The sequence below is a fragment of the Carettochelys insculpta genome, chromosome 1, assembly GCF_033958435.1.
Source record: "Carettochelys insculpta isolate YL-2023 chromosome 1, ASM3395843v1, whole genome shotgun sequence".
Taxonomy (NCBI): domain Eukaryota; kingdom Metazoa; phylum Chordata; order Testudines; family Carettochelyidae; genus Carettochelys; species Carettochelys insculpta.
In genome coordinates, this window is record NC_134137.1 from 350831177 (window position 1) to 350844339 (window position 13163).

A 13163-nucleotide genomic window follows, 5' to 3' on the forward strand; every position below is an offset into this window, starting at 1 on the left:
TGGACTGTGCAAAAAAAAGGCTGACAAAGGACCACATTGATTCCAAGTAAGCAGCTGTGTATCCCATTGGTTTCACTAGAAATTGGGCTCATTTACTGAAAGCTCACTAGCTCCATGTGGTAGGATATGCAAAACCCCACACTCAGCTGGAAGGTGTTCAAGGACAGTACTGGGCCCAGGTAGCCCCTGCCCCCAGAGTCTACTCCAACTGGAAAAGGCCTTGAAAAGGGAGCAACCTAGCCCAGAAGCAGGAAATTAAGGAGGATGACAGACCTGCCCTGAAGACTGCTGGCAAAGGTGTCAGAGAAGGGTCCCTGAACGACTGTAAACTGAGCCCAGTGGGGGCTGAGAGTTTGGTGGCTTCTACTCTTTCTGATCACTTTATGGTGGACTGAAATGTGGCAGAGAGCAGCAGATGGCAGGAAGTAACCCAGAAAGTGTAACTTGGAGGGCACATTCCGGGGCCAGATACTGTTGTCCCTCCTAGGGCCCTGAGTTGGAGCCTGGGTGGAGTGGGCAGGTCCAAGCTCCCCTACCACTGCCCAACTCACTGGTTAAAAGAGGGGTGGGACTGCAAGAGACCAGGCATTAAGTGTGATAACCATTAGGCAATCTAACCTGTCCAGGGCTATAACGGGTCCATGCTGAAATGGAGCTATAAAAGAGTTTCTAAAGTATACTTTTGTGCTTCTTTAATATATAGTATAACATGGCTGGGCTGTAGTATAATAAGCCACCCCATGTTTCAGCTGCCAAACTCACTGCACCAACAATATATAACTGCTTGAGACCACTCTGCTATGGAACACATTCTTCTTCTGCAAGCCAATGAAAGCGATCTAAACAGGGTGGCTCACTTCTCTGATGACCTCCAGCCTCCTTAAATCATCTCAGACAGACAGATCATCTTTAGTCTCCTTAAATCATCTCAGATTGATATATAGTCACTTGTCTGACTCAAAGGAATTTTATGGCAAACTTGACAACCCCTCTCCAACAGCTCCATGAAATCAGGCAGGTGGACAGAATATTATCAAGTCTGCAATTTTTGAATTATTTAAAAACAAACAAATAAAAAGGTCACCCTGACCATGCAGCAAACTGAAACAGGCTAATAAGTAAACTGGTTCCCTCTGGCTAGATTTTCCAAGACCAGTAGTGATTTACTTCAGAGTTCTAGCACAGGGTTCTAGTACCATTTACAATCTGCTGAGGTTATTTCCTGCCTCTTATAGCCAGGAATAAGCTAAATATTTAAAGCACAACATATAATTCATACTGAAATACAAATACACACTACAAAAAAGGAGAATTCAACAGCCTCAAAATAACCCAGCAAAGACTATTAAGTTATTCCACACTTGCCATAAGCAGCCTCCTGCATACTCACCTAGCACCCCAGCTAGGAAGGGGGACATCATCTACTGGCCATGTTCATTCCAGGGCTCCCAGAAGAGTAAAGTAAATCCCGTCAGGTTCATATGGTCACTGCTTTGAGATCCTACAGTCCTTTTACACATACAAGCTACTTGATGACTGAGGGCCAAAGCATCTCAGTTTTAAGGAATTAATATGACAAGAACTAGACTTTCCCTCTTCCTCAAAAAGAGAACTTCAAACCCTTCAACCCAACAGAACAGATAACCCTTCTATTCAGATGTTAGAAGAGGCCTAACGGCATCTCTTACTTTCAGCCCATTCACCTGCTGGCTGCTCTGCCCACTGAAAAATGAATTCTTCTGTATTGCTTAAAGCAGGGGTCAACAGCCCCTGGCATGGATGCCAAGAGTGGCACTAGAGCCAATTTTCATCGGCGCTCAAGACGGGAGCTCAGCCCCGCCCCCACGCAGCTGGGAGCTTGCTCCAAACTATACTGACCGTGGATTAACAAAAGACCAGCTATTGCTACCAACCACCACCTAAACAGAAAAGCTCTGCATCTTATTTTTGTAATTAATGAAGCTCTTGTAAGTAGCACTATTAATGACTTTAAAATGTATCGCTGGCACTCAGACCAGACATAGAGGTCAAAAGGTCAAATTTCAGCACTCTGCCTGGGACAGGTTACTGACCCCGGTTTCAAGAGTCTTTCCAGCACACAAAGTGAATTCCTGGCCTGTCTTCTTTTGTTCCACAGAGTCCTGCCACAGCTCCATGTTTCAGACACGTTCTGCGCTCATTGAGCCATATGGGGGGGGGGGGTCTTTTTCTTTAAACCTTATCTTCCCCATGTTGAAAAATGTCCCCTTCAGTTCCAACGGTTATTTCCTTCATTGCTTCAGATCTCTGGTTCAAAGGGAACTGGAGGATTGTGATCACAGAACCTTTGTTTCCAACCAGGAAGACCACTAGCAGCCAGTGACAATAGTGCTTCTTTTCCAAAATGGCCTATTTTCTCATTGCAGTCTGCCTGGCTCCTGGCAGAACTGCAACCACACTAGGGGACAATTATCCATTGCTATTTCTGTTAAATAAACTCATTCTTGGAGGTGGCTTTTAAAATCTTAAATAGAACATAAGACTTGCCGTTGCTATTCCAAGCAATGGCCCATCTAGTTCAACATCGTGTTTCAATAGTATTCAGAACCGGATGCTCTAGGTGCAAGATACCCTGAAGCAAGCATTCATAAAATAATCTCCCCTAAAGGAAAGTTCTTCCTAGCCACCTCAGTAACAGGTTAAGTAACAGACCCTGAAGCATGGCAGTTTATACCCCTTCCAAATGTTTTCTTTTAAAAAAATCTTTATTATTATAACTGCAGATTCTTGTTATCAGGGTGTTTTTGTTTTGTTTTTGTTTTAAATCCTGCTAAACTCTGGCTCTTTAGTGATATATTGTGGCAAGGAGTCCCACAAGCTAATGTTGTCATGTGATGAGTTTCAGTGTCACTGAATGTCTCGTTAGCCTTTCTTGTAACAATAAGAACAAAAAGTGCCTTTATATTATGCACAATTCAAACTCCTCTTCCAGGAGAGAGTGTGCTATTCCTCTCCATAGTGATGCAATAGCTCCCTAGGAGTTCTGAAAAATTCCTCTTGGGAACCTTTCAAATCCTCACTGCCTTTTACACAGAGCTGAGCTTTAATGACACTATCCAGTTACAATATATTCCTTTGTGTTTATTTACATGCAGGCTTTTGTGTTGTTCTAAAGGCTCTATTTAGCTTCAGAGAGAAAAAAAATCTATCCATGACAGAAGAGGTGGCCTCTTGCTTTATAACTTGTATTTTTTAAGCACAACACAGAGTGTCATGAATATTTACTTTTACCCAAATAAAGAGGATGAACCACAAAAGGCAAAGATTTTCATTGCTTGATTTAGCTTTTGCAAAAGCACCTAAGGGAAATACCAGAATTTATTGGATTGTACTGTGTTCTGAGAGGCCTAGAGATTGCAAAAGAAACATTCAAAACATCATTTTTCCCTTTACAAAAAATAATGCTGGATTTGGTTTTGGTTTAGGTTTAGTATTGCAAAAATTTAGGTTTTTTAAATTGTGATTCAAGTTTGGGGAAAAACAGTGTTCCCCACTTATGACATTTAATTTTACATTTGTTTTAAAAACAAGCTCTATTTGGTCTGTTTCAAGTTTTGCTTGAAGAAAAGGAAACTATATTCTCCAAAGCCGAAATTGTCCCCCTGTGTTCCTCAATCATCCAGTCCTCTCTGGCTGGCTGTGGGCTAATCCCCAGCCTTCTCTGGTGACTGGAGATGGGAACTCTCCCCCTGCAACTGAATGTGTGGCAATTCTTCTGTGCTTTCTGGTAGTAAGAGGTAAGGGTTACCACCTTCTAACAAAACTTCGGGTGGCTGGAATTTAGAAATTCATAAAGTGTACCTAATTTCACAAAACTGGGAAAAAAGCATTTCTAGTGTGGACAAAGCACATACCTTTGTGGGATATAGAACAAGTGCTGGGGAGGTGGTTTGTAGAGAACACCATCATAGACCGGCCACAGACCACTTAAAATTCTGAAAAGAGAACTCTTTCCACAACCATTGGGACCAGTGATTAAAAGATGCATTCCTTCCTGTACCTAAAATAATAATAAAAAACAATAAAACAACCATCTTTCCTAATATATCACTTTTCACCATGAAGCACATAATGACACAGTTCAGTACATCCAACAATGAACCCACTTAAACATTTAGTTTCAGTTCAAATTATGAAACTGGCTATAACTCTTACTGAGTCTCTGCCTGAAAAACTGTGTTCGCATGTAACACGTGGATTCAAAGAACAAAAGCAAAAGAACCAGAAGATATGATATTTACTAGCTCCAAAGAGGCAATTTAGGTGTGTTTTTTTCTAATTTAGGAGCCAAGCCAGATGGCATGGTATTACTTCACAACTGTTTTGTGGAGGAGCTTGAATCATTAGTGCTGAAACCTCTTTTACCATTTGGGCACTTTGTGTCTTGGATAAAATCTGACTGCAGTTCATTTGAACATGGAGCAAAATTAGATTGTAGTCACATGGACCGGGGAAGAAACATGCCCACATACCAAATGTCACTATATATGCTGAATCTCGACTTCAATATTCTTGTACTGGATCTCCAAATCATACCTGAGCCAAATATTCCTCTCAAGCACTTGTATAAAGTGGCTTCAAACTGAGGGGATTGTAAGGAGTTAAGGACAAGTACCTTACAAGCCTTAACTTTCCTATAAATGGACACAAAACTCCATCACAACCACATTACAGTATACAACATATGGTATCATTGTCTGTATCTATTAATTAATTAGTCACAAATAGTGAACTCACAAACCAGTGAAAATAGTGACATATGATACATTGGGCACCGTAAGTGAATGAATTGAAACTTTTTGTGCACAGCCCAATTACTTGAAAATTTAACCTCAAAATGCCATATCTGCTTATGTAGTGTTATTTTAATGCATTTTTTCATGCACACACACAACCCCTCCCTTTGTTTATTCATACTATATACCTCTATGCTTTTCCCCACCCAAAAAACCCCCCACACAATGGCACTATTTGTGAATTCTCTCTATAAATCTACTAGGTAAAGTGTACAACCACACAGTTATCTCTGCCTGAATGTCAATCCATCATTATATAGTACTAAATGAAATACATTTAAAGTAATTGAGAGTTTGCTAAATTAAAGATCCTATTCTGCCAGGTGTTGACTATTTCCTTATAGGTACTCTCTCTGTGTACTTTGTACATAACAGTATACACCTACTGAGGTAACATGAGCAATTAGACGCGTGGGTGAGGTAGCGGAAGTTCTCGTGCAACTTGTCAACACTTCCTATTTCTATAGATTTACTGCACTAACCATTCATCATCATCATCATCTTCAACCACCACCACGGGCTCAGTGCCTATTGGTGTCTGATGCCTCCCTCACTATTTCCTTCCATCTTTCCCTGTCCATTGTGGACTGGCTTAGTTCCTGTAGACTAGCTCCACACCAATCCACTATATTATCCACGCATTCTCTGTGGGGTCTGCCTCTCCTATTCAAACCGTCCATTACGCTGAATACCAGGGTCTTGATTTTTCAAACACTTAATGTGGTGACGTATTTTTGAGCAATTCTGTAAATTAAATGCGTTAACAATGTGGTGACAATAGAACTGGCTGCTATTTGCAGTAAGTCATTGAAAACAACCTAAGTTTTTATTGTGCAGAGATTGTAGGACTGGGCCTGCAGATTACACTATAAGCCATTAGTTACTGTTGCTCCTTGTAGTGGTCATGGGAAGTTCCACAAATGCAACATTTGCACTACTGTTGTGGACCTGGACTATTTTGAAGGGTGTTAAGCACTTCAGTCCCACACAAATTCACCTGGAGCTGGACGCCAAACTCCCTTAAGCAATTTTGAAAATCCAGCTGTAGCTTTTATTCTAACATTGACACAAGTCAAACCATTCCTTCTCCTCAAGCTCCATTTTCTTTGAGCAGGATACACTGTACATATCTGCCTCTAGTGCACTACTATGCCTACCTTTCTTGACTTCCCCTCTTCTCCAAGTATTTAACATAAGGTACATGAACTCTGTGTTGTTGTGTGTTAATGGGATGGCAACAATCAGAAGATTCTTGCATATCATCTTACTTTGAAGTTTAGTCTGGAAACCACCACATCTCCAGTTGGGGTAATAATAGGAACATTTTCACAAACAATTCCATGATCAACATCAATAACTTTTCCTATAAGTTAAAAAACAAAAGTTACTGAAACATTCAGGGAGACAGTGTGATCTAGTAGTCCAAGAATAGGGCCGAGTGCCATGAATTTCTGGACTTCCAAATTTAGTTCTTTTGGGACAGTCTCAAACTCTTCCGTTTAATCCGTCTGCAAAACCAGAGATAACTCTTAACTCTCTCACCACTACACTGTGAAGATGAGTTAGCTGATGTTTATACAGAATTCTAGAAACTTAAAGCACTACGTAAGTGCTCATTATTACTGCTATGCTTGTTTTTTCAAAACTAGCTCTACACATTGTGATGTATTTTAACCTCACTGCGAAACCATAAATGAATAGATATTTTGAAGGCCGCTATAATTGGGTGTCGATACTCCACACTGGACAAGAGAGGATTAACCCCCATTCTGGATGGCACAAGTCCAGATACGGAGCTGGATATGCTCTTGCTGCTGTCTTAGTATACAAGAGAACAGCTTAGCTCATTCTAGCCTGACTGTGAGCATAAGATACTCCATGGAAGCTTCAGGCTAGGAGCTGCTACAGCCCCAGACTGTTGAACAACCCAGAGACCAGACTGTGGAGACCACTATCTCCAGCAAACTTCTAGAAAGACTCCCTGGGCGTTACCCTGCCAGGAGACCCTGACACTGTACGGACTACAACTTCAGGACACGTGGCAGGAAGTGGCAAAGGGAGGTGAAGGAAGTGGTATCCACTACCCAACCAAGGTCAACGGTAGGATTCCCTGCTGACTGGGTGATGACCACTCCCATCGCCAAGAAGGCCCTGAACTGGGACGTGGTGGGGAGGGAGGGAGGGCCCCTAGCTGGCAGCCCTCTTGCCTCACTTTGCCTGCTAGGCAACACAGCCTGTGACTCCAAGAGCAGCTGCATACACTCTAGAGACTAGACCTGTACTTGAGGGTTCTCAATATTGACTCTGGCCTGTACTGCTTTCAATTTAAGGACAGTCCAACAGACTGTAACCACAGTGGTGTCCTTATCCCCTCCCAAACCTAAGCAGGATGGGCAGTGCATACCATGCAAAACCCACATTAAACACATGTTGCTTAAAAGCCTGTTCTTTTCCAGACTGCATAGCCCATGAAAACTGCTATTAACAATCCAATCCAATCTTCCTCTACGGGGGAAGGCATTTCATGGCCTGTTGCCCATCCCTCCAGCAATTTGGAGCCTCACAAGCCAGAAAGACAGGCAGAAATAGCTTATAAGTGATTATGAAAACATATGCAGAAGTAGCATGTTGCAATTGTTTAAGAGTTAGCATGGGATTTAATGTGTAAACTCAGGCTATCACACATCCGGATATTTTGCAATGAACTCATGGGGATGACTGCTTATGTTCTTCTAAGAATAACTTAAAAAAATGAAATTAGACAAATCTAATATTTCACATGTGCTGTCCAAACAATGACACAATCAGTCTAAATATACCAGAAATGCTTTTGATGAGCAAGAGTAAAATTAAAGAACAGCATATTTTTAGGCCTGTCAAACAATTAACTCTCAGCTGATAGGAATAAGGGGATTTTGAAGTTGGCAGGATCCTTTCAAAAAGGACCCCCCTCTGTACGACCCATGCGGGAGCAAAAAGTGGCAATTTTGAAGCGCTGCAGCTGGCAGCATGCTAATGAAATGCTGAATATGCATTTCAGCACCTCTTTAGTATTCTTCGAAATGTCCATTTGCATGGCCATTTTGAAGCTTTTTTGTCAGTGTAAATGTAGCATAGGTTTCTCAAGTTGGGTTGTCCTTAATTGCTCCATGACTCAGTACCCCAGCTAGAATATAGAAGTAATAATGTCCTCAAACCTCAAAACAGATGATGTTGTGCAGATCAGTTAATTAACATTTGTAAAATATGTTGACACTGTGATGAGAGTTGCACAGGCAACATTAACCCTGGGATTTTTTAACATTAGAGTGCTTGACTTGCAACTTTAATGCTCTCTTGATGTAAGGGATGTAGGAGGTTGGTTTTTTTTTTTTTTTATGTAACGAGGCATATAATTTTTGTAGCAGTGCTATCAATTTACATTTTTTTAATAATTCTGAATAATAAGGAATGACTGTAGTACACTACAACGATTATTGTACAATAATTTATTATTGCTATTTGACTGAAGTGTTTAAAGGTTGTATGCAACATAGCTGTAATCATGTTGGTCCCAGGACATCAGAAAGTAAGATGGGCGAGGTACCTCTTCCTGGACCAGCTTGTGTTGGTTGAAAGAGAAAAGCTGCAAAAGAACTCTGTGCGGCTGGTTGACGCAAGTTAATCCACTAAAATATATTGCTTCACCCACTGCATTTGTTTAAAAGGTTGTCATTCTTTTTTGCCCTGTGTCAGCACAGTTACAGACAGTAGTTAAATAAAAAGGATAACAACAGTATTTAGTGGCACAAGTTCATATTGATGATTTAAGTGAAAATAAGTGGTGAGGGGCAATGCCTTAAAAGACAGTTTACAATATGGATTTTCCCCTTGGCATGCACACTTGTTCACACATAAGCGTGTGCACATATGCGTAGATAAACAGACCCACCCACGGTTATAAATTTTTGTGCTGGGATTTCTGAAACTATCAAGGCTGAAAGATAGGAAGAACTTATAGTGGAACATCTCATGGGTGAGTCTCAAAATACATAGCCTCAGCAACTGTAGTGGAAAGAAAATCTTGGTATGTGCCGAAAAAGAGAAAAGAATGGAATGCTATTCCACATGAAAACATCAGCAGGGTCCTCACAGCCAAACTGCATTCAGTCTTTAAGAAGAAGGTGATCATGCTAAAGAACAATTGCTTGTGGTCTAAATACATTAATGTACCACTATATGGACTACACAACTTTTCTTTCCTCTGCTACAATACATAGTTATTACAAAATGTCTTTTATATTAGTAGTCACACATCATCGTGTCCTATAAAGTCAATCAGCTGTAAACAGTTCATGATTGTGCCACCTCAGGGTATTTGTTACGACTGTTGCGAAATTCGTGCTGAAGGGCAGTAGTATTGTAAGAGAAGTACGAAGATGTTTTGCACAATTGTTGAATAGTTGAATTCCTTCACCTCTGAATGACTCACTGTTTTTGGGCAGGATGGAGAAAGGATGTGATTTGTCAGCAACAGCTGGGGGTAATCAGGAGGGGTAAATTGCAAAAGGCAAGACTGAGGAGTGGAAAAGAAACTAACTGGGTGGTGGGGGGGGAAGAACAGAGATAGAAGGTAGGTAATGGGGAACAGTCAGAATTCAGTCCCAATAGGCACATACAAAAAAGACATTAGGTGGAAGAAACAGAGGGGAAATGACAGAACACAGATGTCGGGAGGCTCAAGGGGAAGGGCAGGCAGGAGGGTTGGAGGTAATCAGAAGAAAATTTGGTGAAAATTTGAGTTTATTGAAAACAGGAAAAATTTGAAAGTTAGCAACTTTTGGTTTTCAGAGCCTGATTTTTTTTAAATAAATCCTTCTAAAAATGTTTTTGTTTCTTTTCAGATGAAAAATGTCAGGTGTTAGCCTTCTAACGAAATATAATTAAAAAAAATTAAAGGAAAGCAGATGCGGACAGAGGGGAAGTATAAAAAAAAAAATCAACAATTTTCTGTAGCAGTTTTGATGAAGAGTTTCTAGTCAGCTTTCTGAGAATATATTGTGAAGGAATCTCTGATATTTGCAGTTTGCCTATGCCTCCCAACAGACATAAGTGGGTTAGGAATATGCAGTGGTAGGGAAGTTGGTCTGTACAACTTTGATGTCACAGCAAGGGTTGTGTAAATAAAGACTTTGTTTATACTAGTAAAGTTACACACTAGGCTGAAGACTTTATACGGAAGGTACCAAAATGTGAATTACTCACCCTTGATTTCTAAGGGGCCATCAATGTGTCGTTCTGCTTTATTTTCATTCTTGGTGGTTTCAATCTCTTGAACAGCAGCAGTTCTTTTGTAAATACCCCTCTTCACTTCATCAAAGACTGAAAACATGTTGTACACTCGAGCTGTGTAGCCTGCTAACTCGGTGACCTGAGAAACAACAAATGATCTGTTTAAATTACATAATCTGGAAATTAAGTACTTTCTCTAATAATTTATGGACAACATTCCCAGTTATTTTAACTCAATACTACTTAGATTTCACTCTGAATTAAGAATAAAAAGGGATTTTTTCCCTCACTAACTGATTTTATTCCTTTGGAATTTTAACAGTCCAGATGCGCATGTACTGTATAGTTCCTATCTGCGAGCAGATGAAGACATTACCTTAGCTGACAGAACCTAAGCTGCTGTAAACTGCCATAACTCCAATGAAAGCCTTGAGATTTTTTAGGTTTAAGTTTAACTGCTGCCTCCCATCAGTCAGCTGAACTCCCTAAAGCAGTTCCTATAGTTGTAATTTATTGTGCAAAATTCACCACACGCAGTTTCTAGACCTTGGACCCCTAATGGTAAACTTGCTGTTTGAAAAAGTCCTACAAGTTTGCAGAAGACAGTGCTAAACTTGAGGGTCAGTAGGCCTGTAATGTCAGAAGATATCAAAGAAAGAACCTGTAATCCATAAGGAAAATTTCCTCTCTTTGATATTCTGTGTGAAGCCAGACATTTGGATACCTTCAAAAAGCAATGTTGTGCCATTCAGTAGGTACTGATTATACTCCATGAAAGCTGCCTTCAGCACTCTCACCAAATAATCAGCTCATGCCTGAACATTATATTCTCTGAAAACCCCAGGGTTAAACAGTGAAGGACATATATCCCAGGTGTCTGACTTAACTATCTCTTTTACTCTAGTTCTGCAAACACCGTCCAGACCACAATGCTAAATTTTCTAATACCATATATTTTAAATAATCACGGAAGGAGGTCCCGGAAGCAGAGAGTTCATTCTCTTGGAAAGAATGGTTTTGGATGCCACCTGTCTCTTTCTCTTTCTTCTGCTGCTGTTGTGAGGCTCCAAGTTGTTGAGTAAACATAAGTAAAATTTTTTTCAAAGATCCCTAACACTCATCATGAGTCAATGTGAAGAAAAGCATGCCAGCATACCATTCTATTAAATTACTAGCATATCTGTAGGGCTAGAAGTCATTACTCTAGTCTGCTGAAAACACCTCTCTGCTATTCTGTTGACTCTGTGGTAGTCTAGTCTGTTTTAGTCTCAAACAACTCACTCCTCTTTTCCACTCTCCCTAGCAAATTTAGGGTCTGACTCATCTGTTCTGTTGCAGTCACTGTTGCTAATGGGCTGGCTAAAGCAGGATGGAGGGTTTGCTTTCAATACCTGGTTTTCCTTGGATGTATCTTTGCTCCAGCTCAGTTTATTTGACTGAGCGATGGTGGCTCTTCAGTGAGCTTACACCCAAACATTTTTCATTGGGTGAAGGAGTAGAAGAACAAGCTCAACCATTCACCTCTAGCTTTGAAAGACCTATTCAACCTTTTCAGTCAGTGAAAACAACTGTGCAGTCATGGCTTATCTCACTAGGGCTCTCCTTGCTGCACACTGGTATCTGTAGTCAGGATTCCATGCGTGAGAGGAGGCCCCAGAGCTAGGAAGGTGCAAGTGAGAAAGGTATCTAAAAACACGGGGAAGGCTCTCCAGCAGACCCTGACAAAAGGTCCCATGAATTCGCCTTTGACTAAGATCTGCCTGGATGGACTGCAATTGAGAGGGTATCTGGCAACAGGGCTGACAGGCTTTTGGGGAAGGCAGTTCTCACCCTTACCTTGCCTTTTCGTAATTTTTAATTCCTCATCCTCAAACTTACCAGAGAGGAATCCTGTGTGGTAAGTCTAATTCTGTGTGAAAGCCAAGCAGCACAGGCCCTTTCTAACCCTGAAATGACTGCAGGGATTAGCTCTCACAGGAATACAATATGGCTAGTTCACTGCATTCCACTCCGCCTATGCCTCTTATGGAGCCTCATATTGCTGCATAGGTGGAAATCCTCCTAGATTTTCTCCTTTGTTCAGGCCTTTTCCCACAGCTATCGAAGATACTGATCCTCAGCCTGCTCAAGACAAACAAATGAGCTTGGAGACCTGGCAAGCCCCTGATCTTGCAGGTGATGACCCCTCCAAAAATCCTCAATGTACGGTCTCTGTCTGCTGACAAAGAGAAACTACACCCAGGCCTCTGCAGTAGTATAGAAGACTGAAGGGGAAAATATCATTCCTAATATATCTGTATGATTACCAGATTCAGAAAACACAAATTCTGATGTCAAAAACTAGAAAGAAGGCAACACTAGTGGGACAATCGGTATAGAGATGCGTCTAAATTGCATATATCTTTCTGGGTATGTTGATTACATACCCATGTAGCCTCTCTTCCCACCCCCTCTGCCCCCACATGGGTATAAATAGCACTGCAGACAGTCAGTACAAATTAGGAAAGTAACGTAAAGGGTGGGGGTATGTATCTAAGCACAAACCCCACACAGCTCCAGTTTGCCCAAGCCTTGCCTCCTCATCCACACGGCTATTTCTAGCAATATAGTGTTGTGCTGCTTTTCCACTGCCAGAGCCTTCTCCTGTTACAGGAAAGGGTGCAAACAGAGGGGAAGTCTTTGCCAGTTTCTCATTGCAGGAACTCTTCTCTGCTACAGGAAAAGACTTCAGCAGGGGAAAAGGTTCAGAAATAGGGACAACTGCTGAAGACTTTCACAGCTGCCTCTTCCCTGCTGGAGCCTTTCACTGATTCAGGTAGCCATACATCACAATATGAACGCAGCATGCTTTTCACTGCAGAATGTAGCCCACAGACCTTGCATACCATCAAAATTAGCGTGCCATGTAGACATAGCCTTAAAAAAACACATATCTTAGGAAGTTACAGTAAAGCACTTAGAGACAGCCAGCTTCAAACCTCACGTTAGAAGATACTGCTGGTGTAAGGAAGTGTAACTCCAGACGATCCACATAAATTGCACAAAATTAAAAACCAG

At 41.2% G+C, this 13163-nt stretch overlaps 1 protein-coding gene across 1 annotated transcript in view; it reads right to left on the reverse strand.

Annotated features, from left to right (window-relative positions):
- ABCD2 (ATP binding cassette subfamily D member 2) overlaps nt 1–13163 on the reverse strand; it is a 63604-nt gene that overhangs the window by 36330 nt on the left and 14111 nt on the right. The window contains exons 4-6 of the mRNA XM_075016255.1: nt 10080–10245; nt 6104–6198; nt 3894–4039 (exon numbers count right to left, since the gene is read on the reverse strand). Coding sequence (XP_074872356.1) covers nt 3894–4039; nt 6104–6198; nt 10080–10245 — 407 coding nt within the window. The remainder of the gene's footprint in view (nt 1–3893; nt 4040–6103; nt 6199–10079; nt 10246–13163) is intronic.